The sequence below is a fragment of the Panthera tigris genome, chromosome D3 (genome assembly GCF_018350195.1).
Source record: "Panthera tigris isolate Pti1 chromosome D3, P.tigris_Pti1_mat1.1, whole genome shotgun sequence".
Classification (NCBI taxonomy): Eukaryota; Metazoa; Chordata; class Mammalia; order Carnivora; family Felidae; genus Panthera; species Panthera tigris.
Genome location: NC_056671.1, coordinates 14147243 through 14167333, shown reverse-complemented (window position 1 = coordinate 14167333; position 20091 = coordinate 14147243). Strand labels below are relative to the sequence as shown.

At 50.4% G+C, this 20091-nt stretch overlaps 1 protein-coding gene across 5 annotated transcripts in view; it reads left to right on the top strand.

The window, feature by feature from the left end:
- Positions 1–20091, top strand: part of KSR2 (kinase suppressor of ras 2) — a 436218-nt gene that overhangs the window by 252030 nt on the left and 164097 nt on the right. For all 5 annotated transcript variants that reach the window (XM_042961772.1, XM_042961770.1, XM_042961771.1 and 2 more), the window contains exon 7: positions 4026–4210. In XM_042961772.1, the coding sequence (XP_042817706.1) occupies positions 4026–4210 (185 nt within the window). The remainder of the gene's footprint in view (positions 1–4025; positions 4211–20091) is intronic.

The window sequence follows — 20091 nt, the reverse complement described above, 5'->3', positions numbered from 1 at the left end:
CATTCCTTTAGAATCCTCCCAAGACAGAAGGTGCCGGGTTGTCTTTGCTCGAGTTGAGGCACATGAGCTTGGGTGAGAGTCCATAGGCCTGGCTTCTGGTCTTAGCTCTGCAACTGTGGGTTGCCTGCTTTGTGTTAGGTGCTGGGCTACAGGTCCACCCCGTGTTTGGTGGGCACAAACTGGGAGGGGAGACGCACATCCACTCATTAACCACCTAAGCAGCAGCAGAACTCCAACCGGGATGCACTGTGTGAAGGAAAAGCATTTAGTGCTGGGAGCACATGTGACCTGGAGATCTGACTAGTTCTGAGGGTTGAGGACTGTGTCTCTGAGGAAGGGATGCCTAAAGTGGATCTCCACTGACAGGATGGTCCAGAGGGTGATCCCTGAGGGTCTCTTGAAGCTTTTTGTAAGGAAACCTTTGGAAGTTTTTAAGCACGGGGGCGGGGGTGGAGGTAGGGGTGGGGGCACGGAGGAGTGACATGTTACAATGCGGGCTCTTTAAAACCTCGCTTCGGTGCCTGGGTGGAGAACAGATTATAAAGAATCGAAAGTGGGATGGGATTATTCAACCGTGGAAAGGAATGAAGTTTTGATACACTGTTACCACATGGATGAATCTCAGAAACGTTAGGTTCAGTGAAAGAAGCCAGACGCAGAAGTTCACATCTTGTGTAAATCCGTTTGTACGAAATACCCTGAATCGACAAATCTAAAGGGACAGGAAGCAGGTCGGTAGTTGTCGTGGGCTGGAGGGCAGGGCGCGGAGAGAAACTGCCTAGTGGGTACAGGGTTTTGTTTGGGGGCGATGAAACTATTTTGGAACTGGATAGGGATGGTTGTTGCACAACACTGTGAATGTGCTTTATGTCACCGGATTGCTCACTTTAAAGTGGTTACTACATATGATGTGAATTTCGCCTCAATATAAATAAAAGGTAAAGACCATAAAAAATAAAAAAAATAAAAAAACCCCAAAAAGCAGTGGGATTGAGGGTCTGATTCCGACACAGCAGCAGCAGCTGAGTTGAGGGAGGAGAGTGGCTTGGCCCAGAGCTGTGTGGCCACAGATGGAGACTAATGAACCAATTCGAAGAGGTAGAGTTTTCTCAGGATCCTTTTCGCTTAGTCCATGCAAATTAGGCTCCAGGAAGGTCAGAAGAACTTTGCTCGATTCCAGCACTGGAATGAATAATCCTTTGCGGTACCTGGTGAAACAAGTGCATTTTCCCTAAGCACACATTATGGCCCCTGAGCTGAATTAGACATGCAGCTTCTGCTCCACCCGGCTCTGGGGCTGCTGTCAGGACAGCCTGCCATGTCAGGGAGCTCCGACTTGCCCGCCTGTGTAGACAGCAGCATGGTCCACCTGGGGCTCATACGGCCCCAAAGGATGGAGCTGCCCTCGCCGATGCTTTGTGCCATCCCATTTTGCTGCTTTCCCCCAAACTGGCCCCGAGTCCAGGGAAGACATTTATGCAATAGGTTTCTGATATCCTGAGATCTTGGAGAGGATGTTCTTTTTAATTACACCTGCAGGATATACTGCAAAATATGCACTGAATCTTACACAGTCACAGTCATTGGACACAGTCATTTGTGTCTGTTTTCTCCTCTGAGTGTGCTGGGTAATGAGGACAAATGGTAAAGGTGAGTCCCGTATTCTGTCCATGAAGGCTTCCTCGATGGGCAGGAAGTGATATGTGATTTCCCTCCACCTACTTCGATCAAGAAGCCATTCATTCTCCACGTTCTCTTTCTCCTCCCCTCTCTTCCTCCTGTCTGTCTTTCCATCCTCCCATCCTCTCTTCCTTCATTACATCCACCTTTCCATCCATCCATAATCCTTCTGTTCTTCAGCCTTTTCATCCATCCACCTGTTCATTCATCCATCCATCCATCCATCCATCCACCAATCCATCCATCCATCCACGCATCCATCCACACATCCATCCACCCATCCATCCATCCATCCATCCATCCATAAGCCTTCTGTTCTTCAGCCTTTTCATCCATCCACCCGTTCATCCATCCATCCATCCATCCATCCATCCACCCATCCATCTATCCGTCCATCCACCCATCCATCCATCCATCCATCTACCCATCCACCCATCCATCCATCCACCCATCCTTCTTACATCCCTTCCTTCCTTCCATCTATCCATCTCTTCATCCATCCATCCATCCATCCATCCATCTACCTTTTTATCCATCCATCTACCCAACTAACATTTATTTATATATACCCCTTCTCTGCTCCGTCTGTGGCCCTGAGTTGGTAAAGCAAATTGACTCTCTGCAGTCACTGAACTACTGTTAAACTTGGGCTTAGACTTGGTTCTCCTTATACAAGGGATCTGGCTTGTCATTTGGTGGCCCAGTGCCTCAAGGCTCCTGTCAGTGTTTTGGAACTAATGATGGGATCTCTTGCCAGAGGATATGACTGCATCCTATTCACCTGCCAAGAGTAGCGGTGGGCTGAGAGTTGCTGGATGTTTCAGGTGAAAACCACAGCTTGGCTTCAACTTTTGGCTTCTTCAAGGTTAATTCCATGCTATATAGACACCCAGTTTAACATGGTCACAGTGATGTTCCCAACAGGCAACCTTGCTCTGTGCAGGGCCCTGTGCCAAGCACGTCATCTCGTAGAATTGTCACGACATCCTTCTTAGGTAGGTGGTATTGATTTCCCCATTGACCAGGTAGGGAAACTAAGGCACAAAGAAAGGAGATCACTTTCCTGAGGTCACGATCAGGACCTGAGCCCCAGTCTCACTGATCCCGAAGCTTGCCAAGTTTAACTCCAAAATTAGATTGCCTCGGTGTAGATGCCTACTCTGTGAATCTCCCCCATTTGGAGACTCTTGTGGAATGAAATGCCTTGTTTCCCTCTCGGGCAGGGAGAGCCAGCTAACGTGTGCTGCTGTAACAGGAAGTACTTTCCTGGGCCTTGCTTCAGACCCCCAGGGAGATAATAAGTGGGGCTGCCAGCCCAACGCAGTGAGGGAGAGACTCTGCGGGCGCACTTAGATTCCTTAAAGCTGATGAGCAGCAGGCCTCCTGGAGAGGGTGACTTTTAGGCTGCCTGTGTGTGGGAGGCCTCCAGCCTTTAATTAAGGCACCTTCCTGGGCTCTCCACCTACAAACAGAGAAAATTTGCAAGGAGGGTTCACTTTGGCCACAAGATGGCGCCCAACTCTGGGCCCGACCTGAATGGGGCTGTGGTGGGGGGTGGGGGAAGGGGAAGGATGGGGGTGGGGGGAGGGCAGAGTGGTTTGTTCTGGATGCTGTGCCAAATCACACCCTCTTAAACTGCTCCTTGGGAAGGGGAGAAGTTTTCCAAACCAACCCCAGAGGTTCATTCCATTCAGCTGGTGCCGAGCCAGGGTCTGAGAGATCCAGCAACGAAAACGACAGGGTCCCTGCCTTCAAGGAATTAGAAGGCAGCATGATCAGTGCCAGTCATAATCCAGATTGGTCATTTCATAAGCTTTTAATGAGCACCTACTGTGTGCCAGGTTCTGTGCTAGTTGCCAAGGACAGAGAAACAAACACTACAGAGTCATTGCCCTCAAAGACCCACAGTTCACTTGGGAGACAGACACTAAAAGAACAAATTTGGGAAAATAGGCAAGTACAGCCACAGGGATACATACAGAATATCGTAGAAGAATGGAAGAGGAACACCCGACCCAGGCAAGAAGGGAAGGGGAGTATCAGGGAAGGCTTCCTGGAGGAGAGGACACCAGAGCGGAGTCAGAGAAGACAGATGGGGATTAGCCAGGCAGGGACGGGGAGGGTATTCTGGGCAGTGCGGACAGCACCAGCCAAGGGTCACAGGGGAGAAACAGCACCCAGCTGGTGACTGGAGCTCAGTGAAGTCTGGATAGGACAGCATCAGGGCCAGGTCAACATGGGAGGTGGACATTGGTACCAGCTGAACGACATGGGGGCCACCCCCTCTCAGTTCGTGTGCAGTGACGGACACATTGCCCTCTCGTCTGCTTCTGTCTCCCTTTCAGAGCCAAGAAGAAAAGCAAGCCCTTGAACCTCAAGATTCACAGCAGCGTGGGCAGCTGCGAGAACATTCCGTCTCAGCAGCGCTCGCCGCTCCTGTCGGAGCGCTCCCTCCGCTCTTTCTTTGTGGGACATGCACCTTTCCTGCCCTCCACCCCTCCTGTCCACACCGAGGCCAACTTCTCTGCAAGTAAGTCACCCGCCCACCCCGCCGGGGCTGCTGAACCCTCTTGTCTGCCAGGTGTATGCTCCCCGTTCTGAGAAGATGCTCGTAAGATGCTTGGAACGCGAGGCTCATCTCCCTCCCACCTGCACCGTTCACGCCCCTTGGGATGGTTTGAAGGGAAGGGGCGTAATTAGCACTTGGGGGGTTGACTGGCTGTTGTCATTGGTCCCCCTGTTCCTACTCTTTCTGTCTGCAGGTGTGGAGGGATAACAGAGGGAAGCAAGCATGCAGGGCATTAAAGGAGACATCAGCTTTTTCTCTCTGCTTCTCTGCTGCCCGGTCACAGGATTTCTCTTGGGTCACTGTGGATAAGGCATCTATGATTGAATTTTGTAATTTTTTTTTTCCTCCCGCTCGGGTCAACACGTATAACCTTTCATCTCAAAGACGTATTAGGGTTCAAACTAGGCTGAGCACGGCCTGGGGTGTTTTACACTCTGCTCCCACGAATTTCTGCCGGAGACAAAATGGTTATTACTCGGAGTGGAAATGGAACTTTCTGGTGATCAAGGGTGGAGGTTTCAGAAGGCGTTTAATCTTCTCTGCCCAGAGGCCCGTTTTGCTGAACAGGCACAGATGTAGTCAGAGGGGAGCCCCTGAAAAAAGCCCAGCCAGTCCTCCAGCCAAGACATCAACTTTTATTGGCCGGGAGCTGAGGAGGAGGAGAGGGCTGCCAGAGTGCGAGGGAAATAAGCCCCCGGCCCCCAGCACAACCACAGGGTGATCGTGTTGCTGGTCTGATAAATGAGCAGCAGTGTTTACTGAGCGCCTGTGCGTCCTTATCACCCACGTGCCTGACCTCATTTAGTTCTCGCGACAAGCCATTGTGCAGACGAGTTATTCCCATTGTACAGATGAGGAAACTGAGGCTCAGGGGCCTCAAAGAACTTGGCGAAAGCCACACAGCTATTGAGTAGTGGAGCCAGGGTTTGAACCTGGTTCCTTCTCGCTCCAGAGCGGATACGCTTCACCATCACACACGATTTGATCCGGGATCCCCCAAATATTCAGCGGGGGGCCTTTCTCTAAATGTGGGGTTCGATCCTTTACCTTTGCCAGAAGGGTTTTCGGACTTTTTTTAGGGGGGCTATGGACCCTGTGAGAATTTCACGCAATCTGTTGTTTCTCTCCCTGGAAAATGGCACACGTAACCCCCAACACGGTGTCTTGAGGTCAAGACTGCTAACACAGTCAACGTAGCACCGCTAGATGGTGGGCCTGGGCAGAACGGTGAGCTCAGTTTACCATCTGCACATGTGCGTCATGCGTCCGCCACAGGAATCCACTGAGGGTCCAGAGCCAGAAGAGGCCCATGTGGACGTCAGTTAGAAGTTCCAGAACCTGGCTTATTTCAGTGCCCAGGGGGAGCAGGCCCTGCATCAGGCAAACTAAAATAGCAGTCATGACACATATCAACGCCAGAAGGCCAATTTATTAATTTGTCGAGAGAAATCACGGTCAGAGAGACCGTAAATGCTCCATGGGGGTGAGCCTGTGTGCAGTCAGAGGGTGGCTTGGGAGCTCAGATGAGGAAAAGGGGGTGATGACGTATCAAATGTGTCCTAGCAACAGGGTGAGAGGACCTGGAGGGAGGTACCTGGGTGCCAGTCCCAGCTCTGTTTCCTTTTGAGCAGCGTGCCTGACCTCCAGCAGGGCAGAGCCTTTCTGAGCCTCAGTGTCTCCGTCTGTAAAATGGGAATAATAATAGATTCACTAGATCAGCTGCTGCATGTCAGGTCATCTGCACGGTGCCTGGCACACAGTAAGTGCTTAATAAGTGCTAGCTATCATCATGATGTTTGTTAGCTCCTTTTTCCAGGCAGTGTTGACATCCTCTGGCTTGATGGTTAATCCGAGGGCTGTGGGTAAATGCCTTTCAGTTCTCCCCCCACTTCCCTATGGCCCTAAGAGTGCTTGGAATTTACCTTGGCATGACGCCGGGTGGTTGCATCTGTCTCCGGGCATCGCCATCCCACGAGTGATGTTAGCATGGCCATCTCTGGGGGTTTGACCACAACTCTGCACTTGAGTTCTTTCCAGAATAGAAACATCTTCAGCGTGCTTAAATAACCACAGACTTGCACATTTAGATCCCTCCTCTCCTGCTGGAAAGTTTTGTGAGGATTCCCCATGACTCCCAACTTTTCATGCCTGCCCTGGTCTCCACGTGAGAAGAGAGACTTCTCTCCTCTGTGGGCATGAGCAAAGTCCCTAATTAAAATCAGCCCTTAGCACCGAGACCCTAGAAGCACAGTTGCCTGTTTGGACAGTCCTGGTCCTTGTATGCAGAGAGGTCACCCTCTGATCTTCCATAAAGGAAGAAAGTAGCATCTGAATCTCAGCAGGAAAAGGAGTATGTAACTCAAATATTAGCTGGAATCCCATGGACCGGTCCCATTTCCACTGATGCTAACACGTGACAGAGACAGAGGCAGCCCGGTGGAACAGGCTCCAGGTTAGGAAACACAGTCTCCAGGATGCCACCGAGTGCTCGTGCGACCTCTGTCCCTCCCTGGTTAAGGCTCACCACACACTTTGAGGCAGGCATTATAATTCCCATTCTGTAGATAAGGAAACAGAGGCTCAGAAGGGTGAATGGTCTTGCCCATGTCCTAGGTTTTGAATCCAGATCCAACTTAAGCCTATATCCCTGCACTTTGGTAAAGCAAATTCCTCTCTCTGTCTGGGTCTCAGATTCCCCAGTTGTACAACAAAACACTCCGTAAGGGTCCATTCCAGAGCTTAGAAACTCTGTGTTTCTAAGGCTTACCCAGCGAGCTTTTCCTGGGCAAATCTTTGGGCATGCCGTGACGGCAGGAGCCCCAGCTTGCAGAGGAACCTTTCTCTAAGGCTGACTCTGGACAAAACACGAGTTATTAAACCCTACTGCTCAACGTTGGAAGATGGTGACTCAGGAGTGAATCTACTTCCCGAAGGAGTAGAGAGCAGTGGACTTACCTGTCCGTCCTTGATGCATTTATTTGGCATTTCATTTGGGCATGCCGTGCTGCCCAGATGGTGTCTGATCGGATGCCCTCCACCCATGGACCAGTTTTGGTCCAACAAGCTGGGTGCTGCTGGCTCCTTGTAGGGTATCTCTGATTCGGGCCAAACTGGGTCAGGCTGCCGCTCTCATCCCCAGTAAAGCATCTTCTTCAGAATGAAAAAATACCGGCTAGATGGGAAGGAGTAATTACTCATCATCGTTCATTACCGGCTGGTGGAAGTGACTTGGGGAGTATAGCCACTAAGTGGTTGCTGACATATTGTTGGGCAAATCACCGAACCCCCAGTGTCTGTTTCAACCTGGCAAGGATGTAGTGAGGACAAAATGAGGAATGAGTGTAGATTTCCCAGCGCAGTCGGGGTCGGGGAGTGCTTAGAGCACTGGGTCTCCACAAAGGGTAGCTTTGGCAGCTATCGGGGCTCGTTAGATGATGGCATAACTTGTAACAATGATGGAAATGGTGATAATAATAGCAATTGGCATTTGTGGTGTGTTGACAGTGGTACAGGCAGCTTCAATTCAGGCAAAGCAGTTTACTTGTACTATTTCACCTAAGCCTCACAGTGCTCCATCAGGTAGTTTCTCTTCTTCTCCCCATTTTGCAGATGAAGAAACTGAGGCTGAGAGCATTTGAGTAGCTGGCCCAAGATCACAAGGGCAAGCAGGAAGTGGAGTTTGCACCCATTCTGAATGCCTCGTTCTGTAATGCAGAGGAAATGCGGTTGTGACGCTCTTCACCAAGACCTGTTTGCTCATCAGATAGAGACCTTAACTCGTTCCAGTTCCCTCTCTGGCACCCCCGCCTCCTGGGGGGATTGTGGTGTTGGGGGTCAGCCTTGCTCCAAGGAGCGTCACGTTTGTGAGCATGCTGTGCTCACTCAGAGAGCAGCACCCACGCTGGCTAACAAAGCACTGCCCTGCCAGACTCCGGTGTTGATACTCAGGGGATCCATTGTCCCAGGTGGTAGCCGTCCCTGTGGGGGCCAGGCAGCTGCAGAAGGCGGCCAGGGCATCTCCGGTAGAAGATGAGGAATAACAGGCAACTTTGACCACCTGCAGTTTTCTGGGTGTTTCTTTATTAGCTGTCTGTGGGGGTCTAGCCCTTGAGGGCAGCAGTTACCAAAGGGAACAAGTGACTGATGGTTCCCACACTTCCCCTTCTTGGTCCTAATGGCACCAGCTGGAGTTTTACACCAGGCCCCCGTCTTACAAAGTACTGCCCCGCGCGAGGTGCCTTGAAAGACGGCGTGGCCCTCACCTTGCCCTGTCTCGCCGCCCTGTCTCTCCTCCTCTTTTCGCCAAACATCTCCTGCGCTTTTTCTTAGACACAAGGCGGCAGATAGTTGACCCTCCGTTGAGGGCCTGGCCTCATGTGCCTCGAGGCTGAGTCAGAAGGCTGATTTGTTGAGGGAGGCAGCAGGTAGCACTACAGACCGATGAAGCTGAACTGCGTGCTCCCAAGAAACCAGCCTCTGGAAGGGTTGCAAAGAGACTCGGGACGGGGGTGATTATATCATGGGGTTTAATGAGGCTTGAGGCCAAGGTTCATTACCCCCCGGAAGAGGACTAGGGGGAGCTGCGTGTCCTGACACAACTTTGCAGCCTGAACTACGTTCTTGTCTCAGAATCAGGAGAGATTTTTGAGGCGTTTGTGCCTGACCTGACTCTGTGGTGGCGGTCTGAAAGGGGGACCCCCCCGTAGGTCGCATTGGAGCACCCCAAAGGATGTGTCTCCCCCACACGGAGCAGGTCAAAGTGCTGTTCCTTATCCCTTCTTCCCCCCTCCCCAGCAGGTACAGGAAGCACCCGTATTGCCTGGCATCTTTGCTGTATTTTAGAAACTTAAATACCAGCGGGTCCCTGACACGTACTGACCACCTGCTACTTGCCAGGCAGGCCTTGGTCCGGGTGCTTTATAGGCATGAAGCTGTGTATTCCTGGAAACAAAGAAAATGATCCAAAAAGGCTCATGATGGAAAACACTAGTCCCCTGTACCATCCCTCTGTCCATCCTGCCTTTCAAAAACTCCTTCTGTGTTTTGACGGTCACTTTCACCGTTTAAACTAGTGTCCCAGGGCTTCTCAAAGTGTGTCCAAGGCCAGCAGCGTGTGTATCACACGTGAGCTTATTAGAAATGCACATTCTTACTTTCCCCCTTCAGACCTACTGTATCGGAAGCTCTGGGGAGGGGCGCCTGGGTGGCTCAGTCGGTTGCATCCGACTCTTGGTTTCAGCTCAGGTTGTGGGATCAAGCCCTGTGTTGGGCTCGGCGCTGAGCGGGGAGCCTACATGGGATTCTGTCTCTGCCCCTCTCCCCCCTCAATAATAAAGAAATAAACATTAAAAAGAGAAGCAGCAGCCGCCCTGAGGGAGGTTCAGCAATCTGAATTTTCACCAAACCTCCAGGGGATTCCGCACACTAACATTTGAGAATTGCTTGGTTATATGACAGTCTTTAAAAAAAAACAAACAACTTTTAATTTTGAAATAATTTCAAACTTACAGAAAAGTTACAGAACACTGCAAAGGACTCCTGTACCCCCTTTACTCAGATTGGTCCATTTGTATTTTTATTTACTTACTTTTTTAATGTTTATTTTTGAAAGAGAGAGACAAAGAGAGACAGAGCACGAGTGGGGGAGGGGCAGAGAGGGGGGGTAGACACAGAATCCGAAGCAGGCTCCAGGCCCTGAGCCGTCGGGCACAGAGCCAACACAGGGCTCGAACCCATGAACCATGAGATCATGACCTGAGCTGAAGTCAGACGCATAACTGACTGAGCCTCCCAGGTGCCCCCAGATTCATTCATTTTTTTTTTTTTTAATTTATTTTTGGGACAGAGAGAGACAGAGCATGAACGGGGGAGGGGCAGAGAGAGAGGGAGACACAGAATCGGAAGCAGGCTCCAGGCTCCGAGCCATCAGCCCAGAGCCTGACGCGGGGCTCGAACTCACGGACCGCGAGATCGTGACCTGGCTGAAGTCGGACGCTTAACCGACTGCGCCACCCAGGCGCCCCTCATTCATTTTTAACATCTCCGTGCATTCACTTCCTCTCTTTCATTCTTGTGAGCCATTTGGGAGTGGGTTGCATAACCACACACAGGTACCGGATTCAGTAAACTTGACATTGACTCGAGACTTTCATCTACCCATATTCCTGTTTCAACAATTGTCTCAATAGTATATTTCATAGCAATTTATTTTTCTGGTGCGGATGCGCTCCAGGATCACATATTGCATTAAGTTCTTGTGTCAGGCTTGAATAGTTCATCAGCCTTTCTTCCTTGTTTGCGACTTTGACGCCTTTGAAGAATGGGGGCCGGCTTCTCCACAGAACGCTTCTCAATTGGGGCTTGTCTGTGTGTGTCTTCGTGTTAGACCCAGGCTGTGTGGTTTGGGCACAACTGTTACTTACATGCTGGTGTGTCTTTTTCAGTGCATCCGAGCTGCCAGGTGTTTGAATTTTTCTGAAGAAGTCAGCAACTGTGACTTTTATGAGAAATCTCCCAGTTGTAAAATGCTAGCATCCAATGAAAAATCTCTTAACACTGTGTGAGGTGGTATTAAATAATCCCACCGGGTTGTGGGTTGTATTTGGTCTTAGAGCTCCCAGTTTGTAACTTCTGTTCTGAAATCGTAGAGGTCAAAAGGCACCTGGGTGGCTCAGTCTGTTAAACTTCTGACTCCTGGTTTCAGCTCAGGTCATGACCTCGTGGTTCATGGGATCAGAACCCCTACATCAGGCTCCGTGCTGTCCAGCGAGGAGCCTGATTAGAATTCTCTCTACCCGCCCTTTCTCTGCCCCTTCCCTTCTCATTCTCTCTCTCAAAATAAATAAACTTAAAAAAAATTTAAAAACATAAATAAAAGCATAGAGGTCAGAACTGATAGGGAGCTCAGAAATCACAGAATCCAAGCCCTTATTTTAAAGATGGAGAAGCTGAGGCCAGAAAGTAGAAGGAACTTGCCCAGGGTTTCAGAGCTGGGATTTTAACTTGGATCTCCTGATGCCCAGCTGATAGCTCTATTATGCCAGGATGGTTGCAAAGTCAGCCCTTCTGCTGCTACTGAATGTGCTCTAGGGGAAGGAAACAGTGCCTTCCTTGAAAAGGTGACACCTTCTGTGTGCAAGGAGTGCTGGTGGTGTGTGTGTGTGTGATGCATGTAGTTATGAATGTTGTAGAGGAGGCACCTTCTGGGTTTTTATCATCAACCCTTTCTTCTCTGTAATTTTGCAGTCCTTGCCTGAGCACAAACAGTTTGGGCTCAGCATGCAATAGACAACCTTAGACCTTTTGTTATGATTGCTCCCACCAGGAATCGTAGCAGCAAAAATTGGTCGGTAAGTGGTTGGCATTAGCAGCCAGGGGGTCATTTATAGCTATTGGAGTGAGTCCTGATCCCTGGGCAGGTACACACTGTTGGCGTGGGCAGTCCCATTCCCTGTCACGAGGACCTGTGTCTGACTGTACCTTTGTCCCAGTAACATCCCCCCCCCCCAACCCGCCGCCATCCCTGGTGAGTACCTCAACTGATTTCATAGCAACAAGACCAGAAGTAACAAGCAGAGTTGCCCTCGAACGATGCAGGATACACCAGGCATTTCATATTCCTTCCTCGTACCTCTGTATCCCCATTCTGCGGATGAAGAAACTGATGTTCCAGGAGGAGAAATCCATGCATGGCTGCAAGTTACACAGCACATCAGAGCTAAGACTAGAACCTTCAGACTCCATCCAGGTTGCATGTGCACTCTGCACACGATTTGGCCAGACTTCATTTCCATTAGGTAGTAGGGACATGGTGGGTTGTTTTCATCAAAGTTGTTTCTTTCCCTGATAAAGCTAATTCGTCCCTAGTGACCCCATCTTGCACATCTCCTCAGTTGAGCAAGCCTGTATTTTATCTAGGTGTGATCCTTGGCCCTTCCTCTCCACGATGCCCCATTTCCAAGTCTTATTGAGTTGATCTTCTAAATCATCATATGATTTAGTCTATAGCATGTAGAGCCATAGACTTTCTTCCAACAGAATGGGTGTGGCTGTGTGCCAATAAAACTTTATTTACAAAAACTGTCAAGGGGGCAGATTTGGCTCATAGGTTGTAGACTGTGAGTTCTGTTCTTCCGGGGTTTTTTTTTTCCATATCCTCCTCCATCACCAACACCCTGGTCCAAACTATTCAGTAGTCTCCACATGGATCTTTCCATATTCATTTCAGTCCCATATCCAGTCCACCAGAGTGATCTTCCGCAAATGAGAATCTGGCTCCCAAACCAGGGTTAAGATTCTACCACGACCTTAAGTGAACTGTGTTCTCTCCTGCTTTGAACCCGTGGGCTCCTGGACACCCTGCCATTGTCGTCACTTTATCTGAACTTCTACTTCCTTGGGAAAGCATTTCCTACCTCCCCAAGTGGGTGTCAGTTGCATCTCGTCTCATCTCTTGCGCTTTCCTTCTGAAGCACTTCCCGCAGTCCACAGCCATCTGTTTATTTCTGAGTATTTGCTTAATGCCCTGTTCCCCCATTATCAGTTCCACAAGGGCTGTGACCGCATTTCTCTTGCTCATCACTGTTTCCACTGTGCCTTGCATGGAGCTGGCACACATCAATATTTTCAAAAGGACAGTAACATTTTTGAGCATTCACTTTGCAGCCAGCACTGTGAGCCTTCAGCTACTCAGAATCTAGAGGACAAAGGAGAAAGGATTTTGCTTGTTGTCCTCCAGAGCTGCAGAGCCGGCTGAATTTGGCATCATCGAGGCAGGAACTGAAGTTGCTGGACTTTGATGCAGTCTTTGGGATGTCATGGGTGGTCTGCTACCTTAACTGGCCAAAGAAACAGGCACTCAAACAAAACTCTCAATAACGATTTTGTTGATTAGAAACAAGCAGGTCTTTGTCACTGCCTGGTGGTGGTAGGACTAACATAGAACTTGACACAAGTGACAAACAATCCAAGTTGAGTTGTTGTTTTTAGTATGAAGGTCATTTATTAGCACATGTAACTGAAAGGTCCAGGGGCTACTAAGGTAGGCTTCAGGTATGGCTGGATCAGGGGGCTCAGTTCATGTCAAGCCTCAGTCTCTCTGTATGTCTTGACTTTGTTCTTCTCCAGGATGGCTACGCTTTTAGGCTCCATGTGGCAGTAAGATGATCCCAGAAGTCCCTTCCCTGCTCTGGTCCAGAATGGAAGAGTGAGAATGTTTAGGTCTGAGATTCACTGATTCAACCAGCATGACCGTATGCTCACCTCTAAACCAATCAGTGGGGTCAAACATGTGGGATGCTAATTTATTGGCTTAATCCTAGACTGTGAGCTTTACCTTTGGGCTTACAAATGGAGGGGTGTGCCTAAGAATGGAGAATGAATGCCAGGGAAGCTGATAACCAGTGTCCTAAAGTAACAGTGAGTAACGGGGGTCTCTGTCCTCAGGGGCTTTGAGGAGCATCCCCCTGGCCAGATTAGTTCATGAGCCAAATTAGTGGGGACACATCTCCACATGGTACAGAAAACGCTTGCGGTTCGCCAAACATCTCCCTTGAACTGCATTTCTCTATGATCCCTGGCAAGCAGTTGCTTTGCTATCCCTCCGACATTCCTTGGGAGTCTCTAGGCAGCACACAGCCTGGCAGAGGAGGTTAACCCCTGGTACCAGGTAGAGGCTCAGTGCCATTCCCAAGGCAGATAGCATCCCACCAGTGGCCAAGCGCCAAGGTGAGAATTGGATAAGCTTGGGTTTGAAATCTTGTCTCTGCCATTTTATTACCTAACATCTGTAGCCTCAGTTTTCCCATCTTTAAGATGGGCATAATATGGCAGTCATCACGATGGTGACCACCATTGTTGTGGCCGTCAATACTACTGTATGATGTATGGTGTTTGGGTTTGGGTCAGTTTTGATCCTCATTGGTTTCTGCTGGACATCACCACACCTGCCCCCATATCTGAATGGAGTAATCTGTACCGAGTGAGTTCCTGATATGCAAAGTGTCTTAGTCCACTGGGGCTGCCATAACAGAATTCCACAGACTGGGTGGCTGTGTAAACAACAGACATTTATTTCTCTTAGTTCTGGAGGCTGGGAAGTCCAAGATCAAGGTGCCTCTATGGCCATCTGGTGAGGACCCTCTCCTGGTTCTTGCTGTACCTTGCATGGTGGAAGAGGGCAAGCAAGCTCTCTGGGTCCCCTTTTGTGTGTGCACAATTCCTTCATGAAGGTCTGTCCTCGTGACCCAAGTAGTACCTCCCAAAGACCCCACCTCCTAAGACCACCACACTGGGGGTTAGGATTTCAACATATGAATTTTGGAGGGACACAAACACGCAGACCATAGCACTGAGTATCATGAAAGCGTCAAGGAAATGTCTGCTACAGCCCCTGACCTCGGGGAATTTGTAGTGTGGTTGGCTAGGAGCCACATAAGACACAGCCGGAAGCTCTGGGCCAGGAGTTGGGAGATCTGGCTTCTTCCCTGAGGGTTGCTACCCCTGGTAATGTGCCCCTTGTCAGATTTTGCTCACCAGTTCGGAGCCCTGGTTTCTTTATCTGGCAAATGGGCATGTCAGTGATATGTGCTCATCTCACAGGAATGTTGATTGTTGGGAGGTCAGTGACCACCGTCGGAAAACTAGGAATTGTTCGGATGGACAAAATGTCATAATCCCTGCCCAGTACAAAGCAATACAGACAGGCAGCTGTTACGCATTTGTAACACTATTTAATCTGATTGTCCGGGCTTCTGTTCTGATTGGTTGGGTGCATGTTCTGATTGGCTGAGCCTGTCTCCTGATTGGCCGGGCCTGTGTTCTGATTGGTTGGACGAGTGCTCTGATTGGCCAGTGCCCATCCCATAACGATTGTTAAATAGTCTCAGACCGCCCCCCCCCACCCCTCCAAACAGAAGTGCCTCCTTCACTAAGCATAAGAAAATCTTCAAGCCTCAGTTTCCTGATATGTAAAGCGAGTAGAACCATATTGTCCTCGCAAGGTTGTTGTGAAGGCTGTAGGAGATGAAGTGCTGTTGCACTGAGGTCATCTTCCTCCATAAAGGGAGTGACTTGTCCATCTTGTTCACCGCTGTATCCTCAAGGTCTGGCACATCGTAGATGCTGAAAAAGTGTGTTTTGAGTGAATAAATTAAGCCCTGTGCCTCATGCGAGGGGCATGGTTGTTACTCAGTAAATCTCGATTGAGGACATCAGGGGTGAAGGATGCACTTGCCGTCGGGCAGTAGAGAGAGGTGAGGACTGTGGAAAAACAGAGCACCCACCCCTTCTAAAGAAGGCAGCCACCACTCACTTCCAGCCCCTCTATAAGAAGGGGACGGGGGGGCGCCTGGGTGGCTCAGTTGGTTGAGCGTCCGACTTCAGCTCAGGTCACGATCTCGTGGTCCGTGGGTTCGAGTCCCGCGTCGGGCTCTGGGCTGACGGCTCAGAGCCTGGAGCCTGCTTCCGATTCTGTGTCTCCCTCTCTCTCTGCCCCTCCCCCGTTCATGCTCTGTCTCTCTCTGTCTCAAAAATAAATAAAACCTTAAAAAAAAATTAAAAAAAAAAATAGACAAAAAATAGGGGCACCTGGGTGGCTCAGTCGGTTGAGTGTCCAACTCCAGCTCAGGTCATGATCTCACAGTTCGTGAGTTCAAGCCCTGCATCAGGCTCTGTGCTGACAGCTGAGAGCCTGGAGCCTGCTTCAGACTCTGTGTCTCCCTCTCTCTCTGCCCCTCCCCCGTTCATGCTCTGTCTCTCTCTGTCTCAAAAATAAATAAACGTTAAAAAAAAAATTAAAAAAAAAAAAAGGGGGGACAGGGTGTCACCAGATTATCCACATTTTCCAAGAGAGGCCAGACACGTAGATTTTCGTGGGCAGTTCCACAGTTTTTAGCCTAGTGGCAACAGAGAAAACGCCTTAACAATTCCATCATATGTTAAGCAACATTTATACGGGATGACCATACCTGCCATATGTGGAATGTCCTTTGCTATTTCTTGTGACAGGAACTTTTCAAAGAGGTGGGGTCAGGGGCGCTCGGGTGGCTCAGTCGGTTGAGCGTCCGGCTTTGGCTCAGGTCATGATCTCAGAGTTTGTGAGTTCGAGCCCCGCGTCGGGCTCTGTGCTGACGGCTCAGAGCCTGGAGCCTGCTTCCGATTCTGTGTCTCCCTCTCTCTGCCCCTCCCCTGCTCATGCTCTGTCTGTCTGTCTCTCTTTCTCAAAAATAAATAAAAATTAAAAAAAAAAAAAGAGGTGGGGTCAGCCTTTCTTTCTACCCTCAGGACTGTGCTCCTGGGTTCCCCTCCTGACCTCCTCTGTCACCCACATGCCACAAATTCTGTCTTCCTCGCCACACCTCTGCTCCTAGGGTGTAGCTTTGGAAACTGATTTTCATGCTGGGCCTTTTGCTTATTTGTTTCTCCTTTCGAACGGGGAGAGTCCTCTTCCTGCAAATAACAGGCTGCTTCCCAGCCCTCAGATAGCCTTGTCCCAGCCCCCCACCGATGGTGGCTGGGATCTGGGCTGATTACCAGCACAGACCCTCGCTCTGATGCCCGGGCCCTGCCAGCTGCTGGGCAAGATCAGAGAACCTGCTTTTCGTCTCAGGCCTCATTCTCCTTGGCTGGGGATAAAAGTGGCAAGCGTCTCACCAGGCCCCATGCTGCTGTGTTCGAGGCCGGTAAAGCAGTCCTTCCCCCTGTTGAAAGTCAGGGCATCGCCGAGCAGGTGCGGGTGGGCACTTGGCGCCCGCATCCCCCTCCCCCTCCCCCTCCCGTTCTCTCCCCTGTTTATTCTCCCCTGCCCTCCTTTTCTGTCCGTCTTCATGTGTGTCTGCCCCTCCTCTCTGTCTCTCCTTTTGCCTGTCACCATCCCTTTCTCTCTCTCTTCTCCCTCCTGCCTCCAGTGACCCAACTTTCCCAGCCTCCTGAGCTCAGCCAGCCACTGTGAGTGCCACGTTCCCCACGTTCCTTGGTAGAGAGAATCTGGACAGGTGAAGGGGGGCTGGAGGGAGGGAGGACCACCCCCTGCCCCACCCAGAAACCAGAGCTGTGGGAGGAAGGCCTAGCCTTTAGTGTTAAGTGCTGAACAGAGGGACTGAGGAGCAGGTGGCCAAAGTGTCCTGTCTGTGGCAGGAGCTGGCATCCTCCTTCGGGTGAATGCCCTTGCTGATCCCCTCACGACAGTCCCTCGTCGTAGGCCCTTAGGTGTTCATCGGCACACCCAGCCTTGCTGCCAGCAGTCTTTATTTTCTGTTTCCCTAGGCCTTCCCAGCAGCCTTTGGGCTCCCTGTTCTCTGGGAGCTCCGGGAGCCGCTGGGAGGGGCACCAGTGCCTCAAGGCCCTGACCTTGCCTCCCACGGCGGCTCTCTCTGGGGGGGAGGCTAAGCCGTGTCAGGACCTTCTGGGTTTGGAGGCAGTGTGCTGCAGCCTGGCCCTGAGCAGCCAGGCCACCTTGGGCCGCCACCTCCCCTGTTTTCCTGTCTATGAAATGGGCTAATGACGGTGTAAGTCTCCCTGACCTCACAGATCTGCAGTGGGGATCCAACGAGCCGTGGATACGCATGAGCTGTTCCAGGCCGTAAAACGCTGTGTGAACGTTTAGGCCGGTGCCAGAGGTTGGCTGCTTTTTCTCTAAAGGGCAGCCTTACATAATCGAGTGGGCAGGGCTGTGTTTCAGTAAAGCTTTATTTATAAATACGGGTGGCAGGCCGGGTTTGGCTCAGACTTCAGAGCTAAACAAGGCCTGGTTTCAGGTCCCAGCTCTGCCCCCTACAGGCCGTGGGGCCTTGGGTAGGTGATGTCTCTGAGCCTCGGTTTGTCACCTGCAAAGCTAGGAGAATAGTCAGACTTGCCTCGTGGGGTGATTGCAAGATTGAACGAGAGGACGCGGGTACATTTCTAGCACGATGCCAGGCACGTGGTGAGTAGGGGCTGAATCCCAGCATTTGTCGTTGACACAACGTTACTAACACACGTGTAGGTCAGGTGCATTATACGCGTATACACACACAGACGTATTCATTCAAGGAGATGTGACTGTTTTCAGTGCTGGGTGTGGAATTGCAAGAGCAGAGGTAGGAGATGGTTTTTGGCGAGGCTTTTCATCCCACCTTATTTAACGCGTCTGCTTCGCCGATGGCCCTCGTGAGAAGGTATTCATCCAAGGGCCTGTTTCTTCTGTCAGGGCCACCATGCCCGCGGCTCAGCCTACCCGCCGTGGGGTGACTGCTCCATCACAGCCCCTTCCAGAAAGTCTGGGATTCTGTTTTTAGGGACAGTGGTTGGAGCGGTACACTATGAAATAGAGGTTTGCTCGAGAAACAGTATAGCCTCTGCACGTGTGTAAACTTAATTCTGAAAGTAGACATACAGTGTGGGGGATCCAGGGGTCTAGAGGGAGGAGGCAGTCTGCCCTTACCCAGTTTCTCTCCCTCTTGGAAACCCCACAGAACCTGGATAGGGGAGTGGGGGGGGGCGGTTATTGGCAAAAGAGGGGTGCCTGGCTTAGAGATCTTCAAGATTGCATTTGTCAGGTTTTTTTCTGGTGCAAGTAATAGATACCCATCACATACTGGCTTCAGCAGTAGTGAAGTGGTGAAGTAGGAAGTTGCTAGTTTGCGTACTGAAGAAAAGCAATCTAGATATAAACAAGAGCTTCAGGAATGGCTGGATCCAGGAGCTCAGTATCATCAGGGCATGTTCTTTCTCTGTCTCACAGTCCTGCTTTCTTCCTTGTGGGTTTCGTTCTTAGTTAGGCTCCCCATTCGTGGTGGCCTTTGTTCCAGGTTTCCATCGTTACAGGCCTGAGTGCATCAGGAAAAGGAGTTTCACCATTAGATCTGATTGGTCTGATGGGGGCACATACATGTGTGTCCTGAACTGATCTCTCTAGTCAGTTGGAGACAATACACTTGTGTGGCCTGAATCCATGGGGTGGAATCCAGTTAGGTTGCAATTAAAGGGAATGGATCTTCAAGAAACACCAGGGGGATGGAACTCCCAGCGTAGGGATACTGAGCAGGCAAGATCAACGACTGACCCTTACAAGAACCCGCCGTGGGCAGCGCACCTGTGATTCATGCTGCTGTCTGCTTCTCTTTGCATTGAGTAGCCAGAGGGAAATGTGAATGATTATTTATTCAGAAGCGGAGTGGGAACCTATGTGATGAGTAGTACCCTTTCTGCTTATTTGAGATTTCTATTTTAGAGAGTGTCAGGAATCTCTTTTTGCCCTTTCCCTGTCAGTTTTCAGCTGGCATGAAAGAAGGAACTGCTTCTAGCCTGGTGGTTCCATTAGTTGTGCATTCAGGTCACCTGGGTTGGGGGTGGTAGCTTTTCAAAGTTCTGATTCCCAGGCTGCCCCCCCGCCCCCACCCAGTCCAATGATATCAAACCTGCTGGAGGGTGGGGCCCAGGCATCAGTACTTTTAACTTATTTATTTATTTTTAATCTTTTTTTAAGTTTGTTTTTTTGAGAGAAAGAATGAGCAGGGGAGGAGCAGAGAGAGAGAGAAAGAGGGGGGAGACAGAGAATCCCAAGCGGGCTCCACGCTGTCAGCACAGAGCCCGACGCGGGGCTCCAACTCATGGACCATGAGATCACAACCTGAGCTGAAGCCAGGAGTCAGAGGCTTAACCGACCGAGCCACCCAGGCGCCCCACCATCGGTACTTTTTAAAGATCCCTGGGTGATTGGAACGTGCAGCCAGGGTCAAGATCCAGCTGAAGTAGCCAGTGTGTTCAGAGCTATCCTAAATGGGTAAAGCCAGGCTCTTGCGGGATTTTCTGAACACCTACCACCTCCATGCAGGGGATGCAAACTTTCTTTTTCTCACCTCAAG